At 39.3% G+C, this 27,502-nt stretch overlaps 1 protein-coding gene across 1 annotated transcript in view; it reads left to right on the top strand.

Moving 5' to 3' along the window:
• The window catches only part of DPP10 (dipeptidyl peptidase like 10), a 439,415-nt gene that overhangs the window by 196,262 nt on the left and 215,651 nt on the right, over nt 1-27,502 (top strand). Inside the window, exons 4-5 of the mRNA XM_054971084.1 lie at nt 2,375-2,469; nt 18,953-19,027. Coding sequence (XP_054827059.1) covers nt 2,375-2,469; nt 18,953-19,027 — 170 coding nt within the window. The remainder of the gene's footprint in view (nt 1-2,374; nt 2,470-18,952; nt 19,028-27,502) is intronic.

The raw sequence follows: 27,502 nt of genomic DNA, 5'->3' as shown, positions 1-27,502 counted from the left end.
GACCAAGCCACTGGATTTTTTTTTAAAATTCCAAGCATGTAACCCCAAAAGTCATTTTGCTTTACCAGGTGCTTTGGATCAACTATAGGAGTAATGTATCCATATACCCAGACCAAGTAAACAAGTTTTATAAGAATGTGAACAAGGTTGTCTTACACCTACTATCATATAGCAAGGCATATATGAAAGGTGCATATATATGGTGGAGATAATAATGACATACTTTGTAAACCGCTCTGAGTGGGCATTAAGTTGTCCTGAAGGGCAGTATATAAATCTAATGTTGTTGTTGTTTTTATTAAGGATTAAAGTAAAACCAAGGGAAATCCTATGATTAATGATACACTGTACTTTTAAAATGTTCTTGTAGTAATAGGTGCACAAAAATAGTAGGAAGAATTATCAACAAGCTTATTCAAAATCCTCGAAAAAACTATCTTTAAGTATGAGGGTGAACATCAGTAAAATCAAATACATGCTCAAAATACACTGTAGTGCTATCTGCTTGTATTTCATCAGTTAAAGCCAAACTTTTAGTTTGTTGCTTATTAAGCTATCTTTTTCAATGAAGTCTATTCAGTTATTTCATACTAATATTTCTCAGGAGATCATCTGACTCATAATATTCCCTTCTGAAAGTGCATTGTTTTTGTTGTGGGTATGTTTATGTGAAAGAACAAACAAGATGAGAATGAATCCTTTTCATGTTGTGCCATATTGAGTCTGACTTTGAAGTCTTTCAAGTCAAAATACCTCTGAGGCCAGGTACACTGTAGCCCTGTGCCTCTTGCTTTTTAATGTTAACAGTGAACACAATTTTAGAGGTGGTGACCCTCATTTGTCATACTGTCACCTAGCTACCACTTCTTTACAGGTGCACCTATAAGTCTGAGCTGCACAAAAATAAATGAGACCATAGGTACAAAAGCATAACATACAAAAAGAAACTCATTTTTTTTCCTTTTAGGAAAAAACCCCCTACTGTTTTATAAGTACTGGTTGTTGTTTTTTTGATCAGACCATTTTCTAATGTATTCTAGCATTCCATCTCTAACAGTGGCCAGATGCCTCTTGGAAGCAGAATAATTATAACCTCACTGTACCTTTTCTCTACCATCCAGTTATAAAATTGTGGCCTGGAAATGCATCTAGTATTGTGTCTAAAAATAGATGTTCAGAGCAAACAGCCTGTCTTTTATTTGGGCACAAACATACACAGTGGGGGGAAATGGTCACATACTACCAGAAAATGTCATAGTTATTCACACTGCTAATTTTCTCAAATATACATTTGTGTTCAAGGGGTTGTTTGTAGAATTCCCAAGTCATAATTTACTTCTTTCTGCATTGTTATTTAGTGATATGGTAGGTTTGCCAGCTCCAGGTAGAGAAATTCCTGGAGATTTTGGGAGTGGAGCCTGAAGAGGATTTGAGGAGGGGAGGGACCTCAACAGGGTATAATGCCATAGAGTCTACCCTTCAAAGCAGACATTTTCTCCAGATGAACTAATCTCTAAGGTCTGGAGATCGGTTATAATTCTAGGAGCTCTCCAGTCACCACCTGGTAGTTGGCAATTCTATGCCAACTCTTACCTTGGCAAATTCCTGGAGATGTGGAGGCACTACCTGTGGAAGGAGAGGATATATTTCCCAAGAGTACAACTCCAAAGCTGCCATTTTTCCCCAAAGAAATTGACTTCCTTAGTCTGGAGATCCATTGTAGTTCTAGGAGAACTCTAAGCCCCACCTGGAGTTTGGCAAGCCAAGGTGAAAGTGATTCTATGAATTCATTTCCCGTCATCATGACACACATTATTTGGAGAAAAAGTGGCCAGAGCAACATAATTAAAATGTGGAAGTATTTGTGAATTATACTGGATTGTCCATGCAGTGGTTGTAGAGAGAACTTCTGACATTAATGTTGAAGGACAATAATTGAATGAAAAGATATAGCTAAAGATTTTTGCAAAGATTTTTTCTGTAGTGATCTTTTCTTACAAGTGCTTAGTTTTTGATCAACAGCTGTTGAACCAAAAGAGTTAAGATCACATAGCCAAATGTTACTGATTTTGCCCAGGGAAATTGGCCTTGTTTCACACAAAGGAACAGGAAATGGCTATAGTGGTGTGATGGAGCTACTACCTCTGTTAATGAAGTCAGCAAGATTAGAATCACTTAATTTCTTTTCTCTTATTTCTAGATAAATCAACAATATTAGATGCTGCTAATGAAGCTGTAACTTTAATCTGTGCACATTTTAACATATTAGCTAGTCAGTGATGGCTTTTCGTCATTGAATGGGTCCATTAACTAAGAAGCTATTGCATGAAATGTTTTGCCTTTGCTAATTCTTAATGCATTTTTTTATTAACAGATACAGAAGTGGTCTATAAAAACAGACATGGACATGTTGTTAAACTGAATGTAGAAACAAATACAACTACATTATTGCTGGAAAATGCAACTTTTGTAAGTATTACTTTGTTATGTCTGATATGGGCAAAAGCTTGCTGCATCTTTATTAAAGTTTTTATTAAAATCCAGAAAAGGCCAAACCTAGCCACGTGCCCAGCAGGGCTTTGAACGCCCCCTGCTCCAGTAAATCTATCTTAAACTCCTCAGGCATAGATTCAGAAAGCAGTGGTATGCTTCTTGCTGCTTGTGAAACTTATTTAACTTCTTTCCTGATGAGATTAGCTACAATAGTCCTTTTCAAACATTCTAAGTAGAGAGAATGAAACTTGAATAGGGAGAAAGTGAGACTATGGTGGTAAATTCCATCCCCAACCTGTACACATTCATTAGAATATTTGTTTACAGCAGAGTTCTCAATCGTGCAGAGAGAACTCTGTGTATCTATGTGTCTGTGTGTAGGCTTTGTACATTTATTCCAATTATCATGTGCTGTCAACCACTAAAGAGACAGTTTTGACCTGGTCATTCTATCAATTTATAATGCTTGAAAACAGCTGTTGAAGAGCAGTTACAAAACAGATTTACTGTGGGCTGGTTTACACATGGTCTTTCTGACCATATCATGATTAGAGATGGGCACGAACAGCAATACGAACTAAAAAAACCCACGAACAGCCCAATCTGCTGTTCATGAACAAGCTTGTTCATGAGGCTCCATTCTAAATGAACAGGTGGTCATTTCAAGCCTTGTTCGTTGCTGTTCGTCAAGCCAGAAAGTCTGGCACCTGCAATCAATTCCCTTGGCAACTTAGACAGGGATGGTCTGAATTCTGTCTGAACTGCTGTTGCCCTGGAAACCCCAATCTAAGCCCAATTTAACTTGATAGGACTTCCAAGTGTAGACTGGAGCTCCAAATTTGTTACAAGAGGAAAAGACCAGGGGGGAGGGGGGCTCCCAGCTCTGGCTTTCAGGGAGAGACAGCTGCTATTAGAGAGACAGGGTGGGTGCATTGGAGCTTGAATTTTCTTTGTGTGTGGTGGGATAGGAATCTACCCCTTCAGGTTCCAGGGCTGCTGCCAGGCTCTGGGGCCAAGCTATTATTTATTATTGGTACCTTTCCTGCTGCCTGCTCAGGTAGGGTTTCTAGGAATGGTGCAGTAGGGATGTACCCCTTCAAGTTCCAGGGCTGCTGCCAGGCTCTGGGGCCAAGCTATTATTTATTATTGGTACGTTTCCTGCTGCCTGCTCAGGTAGGGTTTCTGGGAGTGGTGCAGTAGGTATCTTGATGGCTGGAGGAGAGCCTGCTGGCCCCCACGAACAACGAACATGTTCATGACAGGATCATCTTCGTCAGTGTTCATTGCTCATTTGTGGATGGCAATGAACAACGAACACCATGTTCATTTTTTTTCTGTTCGTGCCCATGTCTAATCATGATCTCTCTCTCTCTCTCTCTCTCTCTCTCTCTCTCTGAATGGTAGAAGTCACTACCAGAGTGAAAATTATCAGCTGCTTTTATTCTGTGCAAAGATGTTTCAGTTGGAAACATTCATTTGCATTCATTAGTGGGATTAATAGATGAGCGGAAGTCCTGATTAATAATATGTAAGTTGGCTAATGTTTTTCATCTCCTCTCATAAAATGAGTCACTTTTGCCCTTTACTTGTTACTAATGTGGAAAGGGTGCTTCTCTTCTTGTAGTGAATAAGTAATGCAAGATGGCATTGTGGTTTTATCGATTGTACAGTTGCTTCATGTTATCTTGTAACTATTTTGCAAAACTGAAACTCCACAGCTCAATCCACACATAATCCATTCATTGTATTACTATATGCATCCAGGATATGAATCCTTGTAGAATCTTTGGGACTTTATCAGATCTTGTTTTAAGATACTAAGTGGTCAAAAGCATGGCTTCTCCTAACTGGACTAGAGAAGCAAGTTTGTTGTAGTGGTTAAGAGCGCAGGACTCTAATCTGGAGAACTGAGTTTGGTTCCTCACTCCTCCGCTTGAAGCCAGCTGGGTGACCTTGGGTCAGTCACAGCTTCTAGCTCTTTCAGCCCCATCCACCTCACAGGGTGTTTTGTTGTGGGGATAATAATGACATACTTTGTAAACTGCTCTGAGTGGGTGTTAAGTAATCCTGAAGGGAGGTATATAAATCTGTTGTTGTTGTTGTTGTTGTTGTTGTTAGAACAAGTCTTACTTTAATTGTCCAGTTTATGTGATTTCTGGTTCTTGCATTTTTAGTGAAATTAATGCATGATTTTTTCTACTCTAAGCACCCAATAAAATCACACTTCAACAGAAAAAAGAAATTTTAGAATTTTTTTGGGCTTGCACGTATTTGCTGTTAGAGTTTTATTTGTGACCCATTTCCACTTAAATATGCCACTCTGAACTATTTTGGAGAAATATGTAATAGAATGATCAGTCCAAGGTAACTGTTTCTCAAGGCAACTGTCCCATAGCACTCGCTCCTGTAGTGGCCTCCTTGAGTTAGGAAATGACCTTTTCTACTTTGCTGGCTTTCCACTGAGCGGCAGTTCACTCTGCCCCTTAGCCCTTCATCTTTCCTACAGAATGTAAGCATTGAACACTCATCAGGAAAATATAATTGGTGGTTCCTGTTGAGCAGATTCCCAATGGCAAATTTGTGTTTGCCTCTGCAAATTGTATGAATGATAAGATATTTATATATATACTGCTCAATACTGCTATATATTTATAAACATGAAAAATTAAAAATGGAATATAAACTTGGTGCTAACTAATATGAGATTCTGTCATTTCAAGGAAAGGAGTGCCGAGTTACTCTAAAATTGGCTTTGAAAAGTTTAGAGGTGGCTCCCAATTCAAAATTTTTTAGAACCACCAGCCTGTTCTGCATTGAGAAAAGAGAAAACTCAGTCACCTGACCAATAATTTCACATAAATTCAAATCAGACTGAAGGTGGAAAGACCCACTTAGAAAAAAGGCTCATAGAAAATATATGTATTAGTTCTAAGGGATCCCAGTCCCCTGGTGGGGGTGGGGGATCCCCCGCTCCCAGCTTCCACCCCCTGCCACCTCTCACCTGGCCAGTGATGGGGGGAAAGGCACACAAATGGGTCTGGGAGCTCCGCAACACACCCCTACACACTCTGGAGCACTTCCTTGTTGCGCTGTGAATGACGGGTTGCATGTGGGGCCGATTTGATAAAAAATTGCTTCCTGATCTAGTGTTTGAGGTCAATTTTTATCAAATTGGCTCTGTGTGGAGGTAAAATGAAGAAAAATAAGTAAGTAATGTACTTACATTTTACCATCCTTCCAGTAGCTTTGTTACTTTCCATATGCATGCTGATAATTAAGTATTAAATTGATAGTATTAGATGGATCAGCAAAAACAGAACAGTTTTGCTTAATGAATCATGTTTAAGGTGCATGAAATTTGAGGGCTATACACACAATAACACAGACTGAAGACTGTAATCCCTGCAAAACATTTGGGGTTGGATATTTTTTCAGTCTTTAACTTTTTTAAAAAAAATCTATCAAGTTGCAGCTGATTTACAGTGACACTATTGGGTTTTCAAAGCAGAAGATGTAGTTTGCCATTGCCTGTCTCTATGTAGTAACCCTGGACTTCCTTGGTGGTCTTCCATCCAAGTACTAACCAGGGCTGACCCTACTTAGCTTCCAAGAGCTGGTGAGATCAGGTTATCTGAGCCCTCTAGGATAGGGCAGTTTTTAATATGGTACCATAAAAAATATTTTTCCTGTTCTTTCTCCAGCCTTTCCCCATTTCCTTTTTGATGGGAAATTCAGTATATCATCTTATTGTGATTATATTCTCCTGCTTTATTAATGCTGGTTTAATTGCAAGACTGATAAACATGATTATATTTCATTTATCATAGTTTGTTTCTGTAAGAAATTATTAAAGGCTTGGTAATAAAAAGTATGTTAAGCAACTTTATACAAACTCCTAGATAAGTGCAAGCATTGTTATTTATTTTGAATATGTATAGGCTAGGGTTGCCATGTCTCTCAGAGTACAACCCAAGGGATGGGGGTCATGGGAGTGTGCTGGAGGGGACTTACTTCATACACATGTGTTCCTGGGCCCATTCCCTATGCTTCCCCACCACCAGCCAGTTGAGTGGTGGCTAGTGGCAGAGAAATGGGTCCCCCATTTTCACTGGAGGACTGGTATCACTAGTGTAGTAACACTTGTCAAAGGTACAAAGGTGAACACTAGTAACACTTTTCAAAGGTGCATATTCTCCAAGTGGAGAACAAAAATATGATTTAAAATACAAGATCAACTGATCATGGCAAATTAAAAAATGGCAAAGCATATCAAATCACCATTTCACATACTAGCATTTAAACTAGCATACAAGTAGTGATCAGTTGTATAAATGGACCGAACCGTCAGTTCTGGCAATGTCTGTTGATAAGGAATTCCAAAGATAAGGGACTGCTACTGAAAAGGCCCTACCATCTGTAGAAGCAATATGCATTCCAAAAGTGGTAACCAAAACAAAGAGACCATTACTGGATGTTAAAGAATGAGAACGTATAGAATGTGCGCCATCAAGTAACCCAAAATATGCCAAAGACGGGGTCTTGGGTAAGAAGAACAAACTCCTTGAATTTAGCCCCCAAACTACAGAGTACTTAATGAACCTCTTGTAATATTGATGTTACATACTACGTGTGGTGAATACAAGCAATTAATCCGGCTCCTATATTTTAGTCCAACGTCAGTTTCCAGTATTCTTCGATGGAGATTTCCGTTTAAAACCCCTTTGTAATAGTGCATGTGTGAAATTATCGCAACACATTTGACAGGTCTGCTTTTCTAGAAAGGGGTGCTGCTGGTGGGAAAGCTATGGATGAACAAACCTGTATGTTTACAATTCTTTAAGAGTTTACCTGCGTTCATGTAATTCTAATTCTTTCTGCCCAGTTAGTTTTTTTTAAAAATTTGAATTAATCTGTTTTGCCCAATTTATGTTGACTGTTTTATATCTGTCGTTTTTAGCATGAAATACTTTTATTATTGGTTGCAGCTCCCTGCACTCTTAGAATGTAGAGTGTGTAACCAAGGGATTATCTATTAATAATTAATACCCATGGAGGAAACATTAGCTAACATTCTCAGCCATCAAAATAACAAAGGAAGGGGCAGCTGGCAGATCTGTAGGTTTTTTTAAAAAAATGCTGCTTTTAAACTCACAAACCCTGAGCAAGGGACATGAATATTTGCATTTTTTTCTGGCTGCTAAAAGAATTCCAAAAGGATAGTGAGGCCAAATTCCCCTTTTCAAAGGCAGCAAAGAAAACTTAGCAGTTGTGGAACAGGAGAATAAGACCTCTTACAGAATAGAAGCTGGTTAAATATAAAGAAGCAGAGGAGATGGATAAATGGATAGTTTCCTCAATGATGAGGATGGAATAGGGAAGGCCCCAGATCATAGTCCTGGAAGAAGGACCAGTTAATTTTCACATAAATGATTGGGTTCAGGTAAAAGTGCATGGTAGCCAAATTTCTGATGTCGCAAGTTAGGGAGAAAACCCCCTATTTTAAATCCTAAAGCCATGAACAACATCAACAGTTGTCAACATCGATATATGTTTTTCCTGTTGAAATTTACCTGTGAGGCAAACATGTTGCATCACCGTTTTGATCCCAGCCAAATAGAACCCATATGAATGACCAGAGTTGGGATGGACTGGAAAGCAAAAATTGCCCCGGAAAGTGCCCCGTCCCCGGCCTGCTGTATTCCTGCCCATCAACGTAGACAGGGGAGAATGAGCAAAAACTGGTTTGTTCTCAACTGTGGCTGCTCACTCACCCTGCACAGGGCTGGGGCAGCTGGTTTACTCATGGCAATGGTGGCTCACCTGTCTTGTACAGGTTTGGGGCTTGCTAGTGGTGGTTGCCCATCTGCCCCATATGAAGCTAGGGCAACAAGGTTGCTCAAAGCAGCAGGGGCTGCTCATCTGCTTTGCATCGGACAGTTTTACCCATTTGCTTTCCTGATTCCCTAAGCTAAGTATGTTCATTGAATGTGCTAAATTGGTTTCTGAATAGTTTGCACATTATTACACTTCTTCCTGGGAAGTTGGGAATTGTATTCCGCTGAATTCTGAGCATGCACCAATATAATGAATGCTACCGATTGTGCTTGAAAAATAACAGCTGTTACAATCAAAATGTACCTGATTTAAAATGATTTGTTACTTGGCCATAGGACTCTGGGACAAAAGTAATCCAAAAATCCAGTAAATTGTGAACATGTACAAACAGTTGCTGTCCAGTTGCTGGGGTTGCCAGTCCTTCTTACCTACAAAGCAGGAGTCGGGGGGTTGTGTTGCAGGTGCAGATTGCACACCACTTCATCATATTCTCTGGTGGCTCCTGGCCTGTCTCCCCCCTCCTTCCCCCTTCTGGACAGGCAAGCAGGACTGGGGGGCAAGAGGTAGGGGTGGGGGATGCTAACTACACAGACACAAAACCATTCCAAAAGCTAATAAATTTGAATCAATCACAAATTATCAGTGTGAGTATAGGGAGTTTGATTAGAAAGAACATTGACATAGCAAGCAGGTTATATTCAATTTTCAATATTATTTTGCAAAACTGAAGCATTGCTGACCTCAGGTAGTCAATCAGTACTGAAACTCTATACGGGAGAGGGAAAAATTAAGCAGGATCAGCATGCTATTTCCATGCTCTGTCTGCATCTTTAGGAGTCAACAATTGAAATTCAACCAGGCTTACAAGGCAGTGCTCTATTCATGCTGAAGGAACAGTCAAAGGCAAAATGGAATTGAGAGATTTTATTTGCCAAGTTTTAATCAGAAGGCTACCACAAGTTTTAAGCATTCCAGTGAATGAGTGATAAGATGGTAAAATCCCTTTAACCAATCAGAAAAGTTTCTCTGGACTCAAAAGCAGCACAGCAATAAGGTTTCCTTGCTGCCATCAGTGCCAAGGATATGATTTCACATAGGATATAAACTATGTTTGGTAAATTTGCCATGCGTTTTTTTACTTCAGTTGTCATTGGCCTCTACCTCATTGCTTGTAAATCTTAGAGACTGGGGTCTGTCAGCAAGGATGCAATGTGTAGGAGCTATTGAGTCTATCACTTGTAGAGATGGGCACAAACCGAAATACAAACCAAAATTAAGCACAAACCAGGCTGGTTCGTGGTTCGCGAACCGCAGTTTGTCAGTTCCCATTTCTGATGAACGGCCATGAACTTTTAGGCTGGTTCGTTTGGTTCATTGTTTGGTTCGTCACTGCAGACAGCCTGGTGCCAATCAGTTTCCTAGGCAACAGGGGATGGACTTCCTGCAGACCTTCTGCTAACCGAGAAGTGAACTTCTGCTGACCTGGAAGTGACCTTCTGCTGACCTGGAAGTGAAGGTTTTTCTGACCTGGATGTGCCGTTTTCATGAACCAAATAACCAGGGACAGGTTCATGAAAGTTTGTGGTTCGTGATTTGTGAAATTTGACAAACCACGAACCATATGGTTCGGCTTTTTTTCAGTTCGTGCCCATCTCTAATCATCTGTTTTCTTTTGCAGGAAACACTTAGGCCTATATGTGCTCAAGTGCATATGCATGACAGATAATTGTCTTTTTTCTTTAGGAGTCAAAGAGTCTGAGAGCAACAGCCTTTTTTATTTTCTGTTTCAGAAAATAACTAGGTCAGTCAGCTATTTCCTTAGGCTATCTGGAATAGCAATGTGTGCAGAGATTATTTCATGTTCTTGTCTTGTTTTGTTTTCTACTTACGTGTATTTGTTTTCTTTAATACAGTTAATAAGCTATTTAAAGTCTTTATTTTATTATTTATTAATTCAGTGATTTAGATAGGAAACACATTCCTAGCTATAACTTTTCTGTTCAACTGTGATAACACAAAGGACAATCCTTGCTAAACTTTAGGCAGTTAGGAGGAAAACTTTCCAATCCATAGATTATTCAAATGTGGATTTTCTGAGCAGGCACAATGAGGTGTGACAACATAGATGTGTGAGTTTTTCATCTTTTGAAAGAATCTTTAATCAAAGTATTATTGTGTGCCGGTGTGTGTCTTACATTCGTGCATTCAGTTTATTTTGATATTTCATATTTCTGTATTCCTAAAGTCTTACATGGATTTTGGTGAGTCAGTTTATGAATGTGTATCCAGTGGATTCATAAACCTCAGTGCTCAGGCCACTGGAACTGGTCCTTTCAGAGGTCAAAAGATAACATAAGTACAGCTTTTACCTGAGAGCAATCCATTCATGGCATGTAGTGAGGACATCACCAATGGACCATCTCCTTCTTGATCAAAGGGAAAGAGAGCTGGGAGCAGGAAAAAGCCAAAAATTATAGCCTTGGAGAAATCCATTCTACTGTTAGGTGACCTTGGTTCTCCGTCCTTTCACTTCTTTCACTGAGAGGTAGGAGGTACTTGTTCTCAGTACATGCACTGTAGCAGTAGGTGGTTCCAAGAAGCCAGGGGTGGGGGCAATAGCATGTGGAGCTCAATAACCCAACTAAGGTTTGAAGAGCATACTACGTTTCCTGTGGCATAAGCTTAGTATGGGACTGATTACCACAGAATGCTTGTGAACTCTGGTACTGCCTTTGTATCCTGCCATTCCTCAAAGGAGCTCATGATGTCATATTTGGTTTACCTGTTGGCAGTGTATCACCATGGTTTCAATCCTTATGTTGTTCATTACAACTGAGATGGCCTTTGGGATTTACATTGGTATGCTTTCAGAAAACTGATGCCATATTTTCACATAAATGATCATATAAAATATGGCAGATAGCAAGGCATCTTCCTTGTATAAATGCAGAAGACTCTCCTGGACACTCTATATCAGTTCCAGCGGGGCAATTGGGTTGGCTCACATAGAAGGTTAAATGAGGTTAATCCTGACCACAGTCAAGAATGGCTGAATGCCACAGAAAATGATGGATTATAGGAATTAATGTTCAGCACACAGCAGGTAGGATTGCAGCCCAAACATGTTTTCACTTGGACTTGATAATCAAATTATTCTGGCAAGAAAACTGCAAAATCATTGTGATAAGTGTTAAGTCTCCCACACTTCAGAAATATTCAAAACTTTGTCTTCTGCATCATCCATTACAAATCTTTATGCCATTGCAACCATGCATATTGCTATAGAGGTGATACATGAGTTTCTGCTCAATGCCGAAAAACTAGATCAGAATTAGTTCATTGTTTTTTTTGTTTGGGAAGGACTCATGGTGCCAACAGAGGAATCTTTGCAAATGAAAGAAGATAAAGGCTCAGAATTTACCAGTCACATTTACAATAAACAAACAAAAATTAGAGTATTTTCTACAAAATCTGATCAGAACACGTCATGGCTCGTGGAGCTAGATGGGGGAATTTCTAAATGTACTGCTATGAATCGATTTCAGTGCCAAATGCACTAACAGGCCTGAATGGAAACCTAAGATCAGGAAACAAATCAGTTCTTGCAGACAACTTGACAAGCAATATCCTTTGCCATCCTTAGGTGACACTTGAAGATATTTCATGTCTTGTGATTGATGGGCAGGCATGTGCAGTGGCACTAGGGAAACCCTTTGGGAGTAGCACTCTAAGTGAGCTGGATGACAATTTTGTGAAATCTGTTTTTCACAATGGACACCATTTTGACAAGGTACTTGTCACCGGAGGCATTGCCTCCTATGATGAAAATGACTAAATTGAGTTTGATTATCAGCATTTTCAAATTAAACAAATTAGTGTGAGAAAGGGATTTACTAACTTTCCACCCAAAAATGCCTCCCATGTTGATTTTTTAAGGGAATTTGTCCCAGAATATAAGGCTTCCACCTATTTTAGAATGTTGGAAATAATTTTGGTCACATTTGGAACATTTCTTATATTTATGAAAAAAATATTTGATTAGGTTTTGATTATGAAATTTCCATCTCCTTATCTGCATTTGAACAGAGATTTAAATGCCAAGCTTCCCAGTTCAATCATTATGCTGTACTGTCATATTGAAAATTAGTAGAAGGAAAGGATGTAATTATTCAAGACAGTGAGAAACCATGTGGGTATATATTTAAGGACAGACAGATATGCAATTTCCTGGTACTGTTTGGTTATTTATGCACCTCATATCAGAACAAGCAACTTCCCCAACTTTTGCAAATTTGTTGAGTATTAGCATATTGCTAAAAATTAAAAAGTGAGTCCAGTATTGTTAGGCTGTGGTGTCACTAATATGCGGATGATACCCAGCTGTACCTTTCTTGCCCATCTAATTCCAAGGATGTTGTTGATGTTTTGAACTGATGCTTGAAGTCAGCAATGGGCTGGATGAGGATGAACAAACTGAAATTAAACCCTGACAAGGCAGAGGTTCTCTGGATTAGTAGAAAGGCTAGTCAGTTATGTGAGATCTCCCCTGTCTTTGGAATAAACCTGAAAAGTCAGGTTCACAGCTTAGGTGTACTGCTTGACACAGCAGTCACCTTAGAAACCCAGGAGGCTGTGGTGACTGAGAGTGCATTTGCCCAGCTTTGGCTGGTGTGTCAGCTGCATCCATTCCTGGTTCAGTCAGATCTAGCCACAGTGGCCCATGTCATAATTACATCTTAACTGGACTAATGTAATGTGCTGGACTTGGGACTGCCATCAAAGACCATTCAGAAGCTGCAGCTAGTGCAGAATTCTATAGCTAGACTGCTAGTTTGGACCAGCAATCAGCAGCATGTGACCCTGATATTACAGCAACTACCCTGGCTACTGATCTGTTCCTGAGTCCAATTCAAGGTACTGATTTTATCCTTTAAAGCCCCACATGGCTTGAGACCATTGCATCTGAAGGACCATCATCTCCCATACATTCCTGCCTAGGATTTAATATCATGGGGAAAGGCCCTCCAGACTGCCCCATCAAACAAAGAAACTTGGTTGGTGGGAACATGAGAGGGCCTTTTTGATGGCAGTTCCACTATTGTGAAACGATCTCCCCAGGGAAGTGCACTTGGCCCCCACACTCTCTATCTTCAGGAAGTAACTGAAGACTGTTTTATTTAGGACTAGAGATGGGCATAAACTGGGAAAATGCCACAAACTGTGGTTTGTGGTTAATCATGTTTCACGAACCATGAACTTTCATGAACTTGCCCCGGTTCGTGAATCTGTTTGTCTGGTTCGTAGTTCGTCACTTCTGGGGGCTGTAGAATGGCTCCCTTAATAGGATGGAGAGGATGATTCTGTAACTCCATCCCACATTTTCGTGGCAACTTTTTGGTGCGGCAATGTATTTCAATGGAACCAATGCAAGTCAATTGGCAATGGAACTTTCCTGGGGGCAGCTGCTTTGGGGGTGTATAACCCGGACATTCGAAATCCAATGTTCACCAAACTTGGAGGGAGGAGAGCCTGTTGAAGAATCCCTGTGAGTTTGGCATCTCTGACTGTCAAGGGGGCCGTACTATGGCCCCTGGAAGTGACAAATCATGAACCATAGGAACTGCTCTAAAGTTTGTCATGGTTCATCAGAAATGTGCTCCCACAAACTGCTAGTTCACAAACCACAAAGCAGCCCAGTTTGTTACAAACTTTTGTTCATATTTCAGTTCGTGCCCACCTCTGTTTAGGACAGCTTTTTAATGTTTTAATTTTTAACTGTTTTTTGAACGCCTTCAAGAAAAATGGGCTGCTGCTGCTGCTGCTGCTACTACTACCTGTTCACAATACCCTAAGTATTCTGAATTTGATCATTTCTGAACTAACCATGGATATCCATGATACTTGAATGAACTTGTATTGGATATAATATTGTTTTACTTACTAATTTATATCTTTATTTTTATATGACTTAAAAGTATGGGGGGGGGGTGGCATTACATTTTACAGAAAGAACAGCTATAAATGGAGGGCCTTAATTTTCTGTTGGTTGAACTGCTCTGTGGTTAATATCCTGAAAACTACTACTGGGCCTTGTTTCTGAATCTGTTGCCAATCCAGATGCCAAATTATTAAGTCTGGGATTTGCAAAAGAGCCTAAAACGAATTAGGCAACCACGTTTCATTGAAGCTCACTTGTACTGGGAATGTTAGCTCCCTTCAGGGCTCTTTGAATTTTCTACTTTGTAAATTCTAAAAATATTCCAAATAAGAATTTACTGTGATGACTCCAGGCATTTAATTTATTTTGTCCTCAGTAAATATAATATTCAAATGCTGGTTTGACATTAAATCAGAAGGATGAAACAAAACCAGCTGTTTGCATGGCAATTTAACACATTTGTGCTCCATTTACAGACTATGAATTAGACCAGGGGTCCCCAAACTTTTTGAGCCTGACTCAGGATGGTGGGTGCAACCACAAAATGGTTGCTGAAGGAGGCAGTCAACTACAAAATGTCAGAGAATGAGGTCTTACATAATTCTCATAGTAAATCTTCAACACTTGAAAATATTGACGCTGTGTTTAACAGGAAGCCTTTTTAAAATTAACGTATTGTTTTTTAAAAAAATTTTTTCATACATACTGCTTACTTTCAGTCACTCAGCGAAGACTTTTTGGTTGTGGTGGCAGATACTGCCAAAACAACTTTAAAAATTTCCACCATCAGCCAATCAGTTTTCCTACGGCCAAACAGAAGAAAAGCTGAGCAAAAGCCCCATCTGGCCCTGCCTACTTTCTAAAACACTTGGTGGGCATCAGGAACAAAAAACTACCTTGGCATCCATGGGTACCACATTGGGGACATCTGAATTAGACCATACAAAAACTATGAAGAAATGTAGAGGTGGTGAAGGACAGCCCCAATATAACTTGCATGCTGCTAAGTCTATAGCTTTATGAGCATCCCAGTCCAGAGAATGCTATGCTATTATGTACATTCAGAGCTCCCATTTTCTATAGGCACGTTAATTCTGGATGGGAATTATATGTTTGTTTTTGTAATACCAAGAACCTGGGGTAACAATTTTCATAGGAAAAGATAGATTCAGAGAGTTGTCATAAACAGGCCTCCTCAATGAAGCTTACTCACAGGAAAATATTTTTTTACTTTATTTATAATTAGTCTTTCTCACTGAGACTCAAGGCAGATTACACAGTGTAAGAATGCAATCAAATAGCATGGGGCATCTAATAAACAATGCAATAGGACTTGGATTACAAAAAATAGAAAGATGCAAAAAAGTATTAGGTTTACACTACAAATAATTTTAATTCAGGAAGGGATTTAAGGGGGGAAATGATATAAATCCAAGAAGTTGCCTTTATTTCTTTAAGATATTTGCTAAAATAAATTGAAATACTTAGGGGATGGATTCAGTCAGTTTAAATCAGGGTTGTATTCAGCATTGAGGGGACTATAGACACCTTTCTAATCTGGTTTTCAAACAATTGTATATATTTAATAATTAAAATGGAGCAGTCACTTTTCTAGGAAGTCCATGATTTAGACCTGTTCTTTTTAGATGATAGTTTTTGCTTTTAATCATAACTAAAATCTACATATATGTCTTCAAACTAAGCCTAATTTTATGAGTCTTTCTTCATTTTATTAAATAAAGGCAAACTTCCTCCAGCCCTACTCACCTGGCTGGCAGGAGGAAAGAGGGAGGAGGCAGGCCAGGTGCCACTGGAACACATGCATGCACTCTAGAGGCCCTGATGATGCACTTCTAGTTGAGAACCGGAAGCTAAGATGTCTCCGTGGGGCCAAATTGGTCACATATGCAGCAAAAATGCTATTTGAGAGGCCGATTTTAGCTCTGCTGAGACCCCATTGCTTCTGGTTTTCAACCAGAAGTGGCGTTATTAGGGCTCTGGATTGCTCATGTGGAGGCTGGATTGGGGTCCCCTGTGAACCCCTTGTACCCTACTTTAAACATAAGGGGATGGATCTTAATGTTTAGGCTTCGTTTTGAGGGAGAGGCAGTCAAAATAGTTGAAAAATAAAATAAACTGTATCTTGAAATTCTTTAACTTTTTGCCTGTGGTAATTTTCCACCCCCCCCCCCCCGCCAAATGTTTAGATATGCCAGTAATTCATAAGTATTTCAGTTACATAAAAGCACTCTTTAGGGCTATTTAACATTGGTTGGTTGGCCAGGAAACTAGGGGTGTACATAATGGAAAGAATGAAAATACTCCCAGAAATCACTGTTTTGTTTTGTTAAAACAACTTCCAGAACACTGAACCAAATCCGGGAAACTAAATTGTAATGTCTCTCCCACCAAAAAGTTTTAGTTTGTACCTTGCAGCAGCAGCAGCAGGCAGACACAACATTTGCCTTGGAGGGCAGCATCTTGTTTTTCTGAACAGCATTCACCAATTGGATCCTAAGGGGAGGGAGTCCTTATGTTATTAAATAACTGTGTTGGCAGGAAGGGGGAATGAGTGCAACGTGCATGAGTGCATTTCCCCACCATTGCTACCTGGGAAATGGCATTTTTTCCCTGCCAATCGAGTCCTCGCAAGGGGAGACCCCCTCCCCTCCCTGCCTATCTGCTTTGGAAGCATTTGGAAGAGCGATTTCATTCATAGGCTACAATTTGAAAGATACTACCCTGGGAGTAACGCTATTGAATAACATGGGACTTAGATCTGAGTAGGTCTGTTGGGGTGTATCTTGCTTTATTTTGCTTGCAGTGCTGCCCAGGCACTAGTCTCTCCCTCTGCCCCAATCAGGGTATTTGGATGATCACTCTTAGGAAAAGTACCATGGCAGGGAGGGGAATGGTCTGTTCAATCAATCAAACTTAATAAAATCCCTGAAAGACCCCAGTCGTAGGCTGCAATTCTAAATACACTTCCCTCAGAGTAAGCACTATAGAAAAAGGAAAAAAGTGAACATAAAGTGTGATTTTTTTTTATTGCTGCTGCCTTCCCTCCCCCCCCTGCCCTTTCCCTTAGCTAGCCAGTTTCTTGCCATGTGCATCTGCTGACACTTGCTTTCTTCAGGTTCCATTGTTGTGTGTGTGTGGGGAGGGCTAACTGAAGGAAGACTTAGTGGGTTAATGGTTAAGAGGGAGGACAGTGTTCAGTATGATTTTGTTGCTGTTCGGTGCAAAAGCAGCTACCCCAAATGGCCTGGAAGCCTGCACTGCAGAGTGTAGTCGAAACTCATGATAATGAAAAAAACAGATCGAAGCCAGCAATGCCCCAGCTGGATGAAAACAGTAATGATGCACAGTTGATTTGTAAACACTAAATCCAAAACTTAAACAGAATTTTTTTCTGTGCATACCCCTAAAGGAAACTACTGTCAAAGATAGTTGTTGTCTTTGTTGTATGCTGTAATTGTTTTCTTGGTTTTATTATGGTTTAATATCTGCAAGCCAGCTGCAGAACCCATACATTATAAATTAAATGGTGGGTATAGATTTGTGTTTTAAAAGGGGGTTATGATGATGTACTTATAGATAAGTTTGGCAAGTAGTGGCTGGTTCAGCATGTATTTATAGTAGCTGAGAAATAACACACAAACTGTCTCCTTGCCACCTGACAATGTTTCCTTATGTGTCTGTGAGGTTGTGCTTGGAGTCTAGTAAAGATAGACAGGACAGGTAAAGGGAGGTATAAGGTAGCATACAATATGTAAGAGTTAAACTGATAGCAGCACAGACAGACAGCTCATGTGAAAGCTTTCTTTTAAAGACTATTACATATTCCAAATTTCCTACTGTTTGGGGGCAAAAAGAGACATTAGCACGTTTATGAGCATGATTTGGACATTTTCGTATGTTTTTATTCTCCAAAAGCAATTTAGCTTCTCTTTACAGTTTTCCCAGGTTTCTGAAGTGCCTCATGCTTGACCCCTTTATTCTTTAGATATATCTCCAAATTCAGTAAAATAATTCCTTCCAGTGGTTTCGTTGCTTCAAGTACACACTGATTCTTCCTCTACATCAGATCCATTAAATTCTGACACCACCATTACCTCTTGATAAAATTATAGCCGTGAATTCAGTTAGTGTCATGTATTCTTATCTAGACATAAAGTGTTATTAGTTCGATAATTTTTTTCTTCTCTACTATATTTGCCAGACCACTGATGGTTTTAAATCTTTTATTTAAAAAATTCAAAGTGCCCTGTGAAATGTTTGGGATCAGAGATAAGAAGTTAGAGCATGATGTACTGATGCTGAGGCATCTGCATTCCCCCCTTACCCCCCCCACCCAAAATTCTTCTGTACAATGGTCTCTTTAAGGAAAGGGCTGAATGTGAACGCACTGAAATACGTGACTGATGTTGTACTTACTGCAGTAACATAATTTTTTAACTGTAATTGTTTAGATACCATTTCTATTAATAAAATTTGGAAGCATAGGGATCTAAAAAGTTATTTTAGGGCAAATTTAAGTACTTTTGAAATGTCCTTGATTATTTCACTTTGATCAATTTGTTTGACTTTGTCAATATTCTAAGCACAATTATTGTGTATTTCCAGATGCCTATGACAAAAAGGACTTCAGGTAACAAAATTACTAATACTATTTTTTCTTCATAGGTAACTTTCAAAGCATCAAGATATTCAGTGTCTCCAGATTTAAAATATGTCCTCCTTACATATGACATCAAACAAGTAAGCTAGTAATTATAAAAACAAATTTTGGAACAATATTATCTGTTGTGAGAAAGGCTTCAAATGAAAACTGGATTTCTCAGACATTAATGCTGGTCATATACTGTGTTATACATGTGATCAAATTTGGGATCTATTGGCTTTTTTGGACTGAGGTTGATTTGACAAAAATCTGGACCACTGATATTTAGTGGTAAATCTGGACTATTGATTTACCATTTTTACTGATATTTAAGTAAATTCTGATAGAATTGCCTTTTTTCAGTTGTATTTGGATAACTGATGTTTTTACAGTAACTAATTCTGTGAAAAAGTCAAACTAGTCAAATGCATTATGTAAATGTTTTAAAGAATTCATTTATTTGGCTGAGAAATGTTTAAAGCTGTTTTGTGAGAAAGTTTCTGTTTTGTTTAAACTGTTTTTTAAAAATATTTTTGCTTGCTTGTTGTTCACCTAGCTTTTGGTAGCTTTGGTAGGCTCATATCCTTGCATATGTAAATGAGCCATCAAAAATGCAATCCTATGCAAAGTTACTCCAGTTTAAACCTTTTGAAATCAATGGGCTCTGCATAGAAATGCTATATAAGTCTGAAATGTTTCAACAATAATTTTTGTTGCCTTGAATTTATAAAAGAACAATCACATATAGCACATGTGTTGCTTGCGTGAAAATGTACACAACAGTACATTTTCTGAAGTTCTTACTTGACAAATATTTTGTCTGGGTTCCCACCAATATGTGGATGACACTCAGCTTTATCTTGTGCTTTTAGCTGGACCAAGGAAGCTGTAAAAACCTTGTACCTGTGCCCAGAGGCAGTTTTGGAGTGGACGCAGGCTAATAAACTAAAGCTTAATCCCAATAAGATCGAAGTGCTACTGATGAACAATTTGGCCCACAATTAAATGGAGGGGTTGCACTCCACTTGAAGGAACAGGTCCGTAGTTTGGGGATGCTCTTGGACCCAGGCCTACTGCTAGATAAACAGGTGGCAGCTGTTTCATTTGGCATTTCATCAGTGATCTCTCCTTCCTGCCAAAGGTTTTAATTATTGTTTTTATGTATTTGTATGCATTTTAGTTCAGGTTTTAATCGTTTTAATGATGTGTTGTTCTTTTTAATTGATTTTAATTGTTTTAAAATGTGATTTTATTTTCTATATTTTAATTTTTTAGCTACCTTAATGACCCTTGTGAGGACTGAAACACAGGATATAAGTTTTGTAAAATAAACTAAAATTAAAATCTTTTAAAATGTGTATAGTGTCAGTATCAGATCAGAACACAATTCTCTGCCTTCCATTAGAATATTTGGATTGACTGGAAAAAGCCAATCTCCATCTATCAACCCTCAAGGTTTTCTTTGATGCTTGAAAACAGCTGAGGGTGTCTAGATTGCATTGGGTTCACAGTGCTGAGATAAGAGATTTTCCCTGAGTGAAATGCCACTTCAAAAATTCCTACTAGCTCTGTTGGGAAAAAACACAACAGTGGTCTGTGCTTAACCTCCGCTATACTAATTGCTTTGTGTGGTATGGGAGAGAGACTTTCTATCTTGGAAATAATATGTGGGGGAAAGTGGTAAACTACCCGTTTTCAACTGCTGCAGCCCCACTCCAGTTTGTTCCCTTCCTCTGGATGAATTTTAGCGTTATAAAATGAAAAGGGCTCCAATCAAAGGCTCCTAAATAATGTGCATTTTGGCCCTACGTTTGTGAGTAATAAGTACAGTTAGAAACTCAACTACACTTGTTTTAGACATATGAATACAAGTAAGAATCTTTATTGATGGAATTCTGATAATTGATGTTAGTAGAAAAAATTGCCAGGCTATTTGCAGAATTTCTATTCATTTTGATAGTCACAGTATAGTCACAGTCCCATATGCTTAAAACAGTTGTACAGAAAATGTGTTTAAATGGAATACAGTGGGAATGAAATAAAGAGTGTGTGTGTGTGTGTGTGTGTGTGTGTGTGTGTGTGTGTGTGTGTGTGTGTGTGTGTATACAGCTTTATATATATATAAAGCTGTATTCATTTACAATATGTCATCAACTGAAGTAGAATTAAAATTAATTTATTTATGAAAGGACACTTCTTTCTTCTCCCCTTCCTCACTCCTCTCTAGTGAGGAAACGTCCTGGGATTATATTGCCCAGGCTAGCCCAATCTTGTCAGATCTTAGAAGCTAAGAGGAGTTGGCCCTGATTAGTACTTGGAGGGGAGATCACTGTTTTTCACAGTTCACCAGACTCGTCACTGCCAGGGGTGCTGAACAATCCTCCCAGGCCATATGGACCCAGCTTTGTCAATCGGTTCGCTGCCATGCAACCAGACTGGATTAAGGCAGGCTAGCTCAGATCAGCTATCGTCCATCAGTTGCACTAAACTGTCAGAAAGGACAGATAACATCTTAGACTTCTGTGCCCCACATGACAACTTTGCAGTTTTCTGCACTCCCCACTCCCCAGAAGATTCCCCACCTAGCTTCCTCTTCTGGGCCCGGGCCTTTCCTGGCATCTAGATGTGCCACTAAGTCCCTGATGACACTAGTACTCAGCAGAGGAAGAAACTTGCCTCAGGGGTCTCCTGGTTGTGGGGCATGTACATGCTTCCCCTTTCTTTGGAGAAGCTTTGGATAGCTTTCTTTGGTGGCAGTCCACCATGCTTTTACAGCAACCTACAAAGCCTGACAACTATGATGATTGTTCTCCAACATCAATTTGTTCTGTTTCTTATAAATGAAATGTTATTCATCAAATCCCACACACTGCCAATCGAATGGTCCACCTCTTCTCACCCTTCAGTGCCTCTTTCTTTGCCAAAACCCAGTACTTGCTAAAACAGATGCAATAACACAATATGCCATTGGTGGCATGAGTGAGAAAGTAATAATGTGTGCTACCAGCCCAAGTGTGAAGCAATCTGCCCCTCAGATGGTTGCAATCCACCCCTGTTGCTGTAAGTACTCTCTCCAATAAAGTAAAACAATGGGGTGGGGGAGGCCTAGATAGGTTGGAGGCCTGAGGGGGCTGGGCCTAACCCTGCCTCAGCCCTCCTGACTGATAGACACTGATAGCCCAGTATTTCCCTCATCCCTTTGGTCTCTTCATCATCCTCAAAGGATGAGTCTGCTGGTAGCTGCACAAGCCACACCAAAATGACTGCTACTGCTAGTAAGGAGGAGGCAAATCAGGCCACACAAATGCCACACTCAAAATGGCCACTCTTGGAGCTGTGCATATTGTAGATGCCTTCATAACATGGCTGCAGTGTCAGGAGGCTAAGAAGGTCACTGGGTGCCACTCTCAAAATGGCTGCACCCAACTGAATAAACTGCAAAATGCCCCCTGCTGCCTGCAGGCCAAGGCTGAGCTATTGATGCTAGAAATACTCCCTCCCAAGTAAATGTAAATGGTGAGGGAGGATAAAGCTTAGATGGATGGAAGGGTTGGGGGCTACCAGCATCCACCCTGCAAGGCTAGTAGCAATAACGTATGAATTAATCCACCCCTTAAATGGCTGCAACTCACCCCTGTGGCCTACAGCAAAGCCTATTGCTGCAGCAGCTGCTGCAAGTATTCTCTCTTAACAAAGTAAAACAGTGGGGGGGGGGGCAGGGAGGAGCCTAGGTAGGCTAGAGGCCTCAAGGGCCCTCCTGACTGATAGAAAACAGGCCCCAAATGCAAATAAGGAGAAAGGAGAAATAAGGAGAAAGAAAGAAAAAAAAAGTCTCTGCCAAACCAGTGAGCCTGGCGCTGGGCCCTGGCTCTCCTCTTGAAGTCTGAAGGTAGCAAGCAGGGGAATATCACAGCTTCTCCAAGGCAGCTGCTGCTGCCTAGCCCTGAGGGCCTTCAGTAAAACCAGCCTCAGGGGAGCTTGGCTGAGAGAGTTTGAGATGAGCTCTTCTCAGGCCGAGCACAAGGCACAACGGAAGGCAATGGGGCAGAGAAGCCAGCTAAGGCTACAAACTCCACCCCCAATGCTAAGCCCTGGATGCCTGGGTGTGCCTTCTGCTTTCCTCCTTCTGAGGAGGCAAAGAGCGACCACCAACCTGAGTGGCTGTTGCCACTGGCCGGGATGGCCGAATTCTCTATCTGCTGTCAATAAAACTTGGTAAGCTGTAATTAGTAGATCTGAAATAGGAGAGTTTAATAACCTCACCATGAACATGGAGTTTTCCTGGAATTGCAGCTGATCTCCAGACCACGCATATAACTTTTCCTGGGGAAATGGCAGCTTCAGAGGGCAGATTCTATGGCATACACTAGAATCTAGAAGAAACAGAAGTCCTAAATTGATTGCAGAAGTTGGATGTTCTTGGACCTCTACTTCTCCAATGATATACTGTAGCAACTAGTAGAAACTAGTTGATTTTTGCTTCTAAACACACTAAAGGCCAGAGGCCGGTTGGGGATAGAGAGAAGGGTGGGACTGCTGTTGGCTGACACCCTTCTATATGTCTTCAATGGGTTTTTTTATCACTGAGAAAAACCTCAAGAGGATTTTTTTAAAGGTTGACTGGAAGATAACTAAATAGCAGCAAGTTGAGTGGAAGATAACTAAATAGCAGCAAGTTATACTTACACATAATTAGTGGATTCTATTTGTAGGTTTCACCAGTGGGCTGATTAGTTTATCTCATCCAACTTCCAGGAAGCTCAAGGCAGGGTATACCTCCTGGACAGTCGTCTGTTGAAGATTGTCACAGTGGTCAAATTATTAAGAAGCCATAGACTATGAGTAGTACTGAAGGAAAGAACCAAGTTGAGACTCCCATTATGAGGAATATAAAGATAGCACTTGCTCTTCACAGAGCAAAGGGTAATGAAGAGGGTATGATAGATCAGTACTGCAGGCCAAAATAGCAGTTTTATTTCCTTATGTAATACTCATTGTGGTAGAAAGTGAAGACTTTTTGCACCAGGACTTTGACATGAAGGAGTCAGTATAGTTTGAAAGAGTTGAGGGCGGGGGATGCATTTCATTGCGACATTTGCAATGAAATTGTAATTAGATCCATGGGTATTTTGATGTTTGGATTAAAAATAAATGCAGAGTTCATTTAAATAGTGGAATATTTATTTTTCTGTTGTCAGCATTTTCTTTAATCTATTTTATGCTTGGAATGGCAAACTTTAATTAAATTTGCAGTTGTTTCAGCACAATTAACTACATACTTTATGCATAACGGGATGTAAATTTGCATGAAAATAAGCTGTCTTTGAATACAAAAGTAATAATTGAATGAATCATACTGAGCAGAATGAGGGAAACTGTTAGATGTATGCTCCTGCAGCTGTGTGCTGTTGTTCTATTCACTATGTGCTGGGACAAAAAAATCTGCCTTGATTCCTGGTGAAGAAAAGTTCATTTTAGATTTTGTATCCTTTACTGAACTTGTTTTTCAGTATGAATGTTAGCTACCTTTTCTAATGCTTCCTGAAAAGATCAACAATTGCCATAGCCATATGAGGTGGTCCAGAAAATGTTTGAGGGTTCCACTTACTATAACAGAATTTATTGATTTTTTAAATCACCACTATTTGGGTTAATGGCATGCTTCTGTAGACATCAAAAATGATTTAATTGTGACTATAAAAGTTCCCATATATTAACTAGTTAAGAATTTAACTATCCTTGAGTTAAAGTGAGTTCATAGGTGACAGAGATTATCCCATTGTCATTTATTTTTCAACAAATAGATATAAATAATCCATTCCAGACAGTACTGGCCTGTACAAAGGAAGAAAGAACAGATTTGCCAATCAGATAGGGAACAGACAGGCTGTTCTCCCCCTGCCCCTTTCCACATCCAACCAGGTTTCAGGAGACTTATATTCATGGCCAATGCACAGATTCAATACACTGCATGGCTAATGGGATCCTTGAAGCAAACTTGAAATAGAAGTTCTTTGGATATTCATTCCTTATTCACTTTTTATCCCTCTAATATCCTTTGTTTAGCTTTCATGAAGTGGTATTGTAAAAGAGGTAGTCACATTACAAAATAAACACATGGATATGAGAAGTAGAAGTAGAGATAAGCATGTTTTTTAGTATTGATTCAAGAAAATACTATGATCTTAGATAACTAAATTTCCAATCAATCCTTACAATTTGGCAATGAAAATGTAATGGTAATAAAACTACCACTGTTACTGTTACTATAAGCTCAGCACCAGCTACCATCTGGATATCTCTGTATGAATTTGTTTTTCTATATTAATTGCTTAAGATATACGATAACTGTTTGAAAAAAATCTTGATTCACATTTTATTGTGGTTTTAGACCTTTTCTCCCTTTAGGAATATAAATGCTACTTGTTCATCAGGGATAAATTCTACAGAATGCTTACAGTGTGATGCACTTACAGTGTAACCCTATGTAGATTTACTCCAGTAGTGAGATTAGACTGGAGTAACTCAGCAAAATATTTTACTGTTATTGACAGAACAAGCATTTCCTTTCAGTTACTTTGACAGATGGAGTTATCTGCAAAACACTATCTAAAAAGTGAATGAAATTTCAAAGCCCAATAATAAAATGCCAGTTACATTATTTAAGCTTAATAATCATACAAGTTTAGTAACTTTCTAAAGTAAGACATAAGCATTTGAATGAGCAACTGGCTTGGAACCAGAGAATGTGAGTAATCCACTCTGTTTGCAGAGTGGATTATTGCTTCCTCCTCGTGCAACTTTTGAGCCCCTCAAAATGCTGTTTCTGATGTTTGTGTCACAGGGGATGGCAGTTAATAGGGGGGAATTGATGCAAATACTCCTCCTTCCTGCATAAGCAGAACTGCACAGAGTTAAATACAACCCAGTATTTCTAATATTACTAGTATCTCCATTCATATTATTTAACTGAAAATAACCTGCCAATGGAGAAACTTATTAGTTTCTTTAGCACTTCATTAGGGACCACTTCTCCCTGGTCATGTAGACTAACTGTTTTTCCCACCAAAAATAGGTCCCGTGACCTAGGAGGAGCAACCTCCTCTCCCTCAGTTCTCTCTTTGCTTCTGAGCTTGTTTGTTTTTGCTTCTTTCTGGATATCTGAGCTTGTTTGTTTTTGCTTCTTTCTGGATATCGATTTATGACTTCTCTTGGACTGGACTTGGATTTCGCTGTTTGTCTATCAATTCGGTTGCGTCGTTTGGTGGTATTAGAAATTTTGGTATGTTTTGGGACTGAATTTGGATTTCGTCATTAGTCTCTCAATTTGGCTTTGGCATATTTGGTACGCACTCCTGTGTTGTAATTGTTCGACACGGTCGCGGTGAGTTAGTTGACATGTTGGAAAAGTCTCTATTTAAGCAATGTACCATGTGTGGTACAAAAATGAAAAGATCCACCTTCAGTGCATTTTGGAAGAACACCACCCTCACAAGGATAGTGGATGTAACCTCTCAAAAGGGACTGTTACACAATGCAGATATGGAAAATATAGCAAAACAAAGGATCCATTGGTTTAGGTATCTTCAATTGAAAAATCTAGCTGATCAAATTAACTTTAAAAAATAGTGAATACTCCTAAAATGGAGTTTGAATGACTGCTAGACTCTCCAACATTTTCTGGCAAAGGTCTTATTTCCAAAATATATAATATCCTACTCTCTAACCAAAAGGTCACAACACTAAAATATCAAGCTAAATGGTTTCAAGATTGTCAAATAGCTCAAACAACAGAAAAGTGGAAGCAGATATGGTCCTCAAAAATATTTAATTCTAAAGCAGTGGTAACTAAATTACAGACATATAGTCAACAGGTGGTATTTAATCCCCAAAAAGTTGTCCCAAATCTCATCATTGGTCTCACCCCAATGCTGGAAGGGATGTGGTGAGGAAGGTAATTTCTCCTGCTGTTGGTGGAAATGTCAGTTCTTGGAGGAATTTTGGAAGAAAATTTTTAAAGAAATCCAAATAATAACAGGCTATCCCATTCCATTGTCACCAGAAATCATTTTCCTTGATCAATGGGAAACAAACCTGGTCCACATTCCTTTGATATGTTGGGACCTTATAACAACCCTATTGGTTGCTGCAAAGAATGTCATTGTGACTTATGGAAGTCTAAACAAGTCCCGACGATTGAAAATTGGCTCACAAAAATTTTAGATCATTTTATCTCTGAAAAATTGGCTGATAAGATTAATCAGGCAGAGCATTTTCTATATAGTACAAATTTTATGGAGAAGTGGTTTCCGTTTTTTGAGTATCTAGAAAGTAACAGCTCATCCAGGTCTAAAATTCAGGTTTTAGAATATGTTTAAAATATTTGTAAATTTCTGTATTTCATCACTTTGCAAACTTTTTCATAGTTAGTTATCAACTCTCAGAAATTTTGTAATTATGAAAGTCTGACAGTTTGAAATTTTTGGAATGTTGTAATTTTGAAACTGGGAATTTTGAACGTTTGGAATTTTGTAATTTGTTAGTTGTTAGTTGTATTTTACATTGTGCAAATT

Source organism: Eublepharis macularius, chromosome 2, assembly GCF_028583425.1.
Source record: "Eublepharis macularius isolate TG4126 chromosome 2, MPM_Emac_v1.0, whole genome shotgun sequence".
Classification (NCBI taxonomy): domain Eukaryota; kingdom Metazoa; phylum Chordata; class Lepidosauria; order Squamata; family Eublepharidae; genus Eublepharis; species Eublepharis macularius.
The sequence above is the reverse complement of the archived record's forward strand: the minus strand, read 5'-3'. Positions and strand labels throughout refer to the sequence as shown.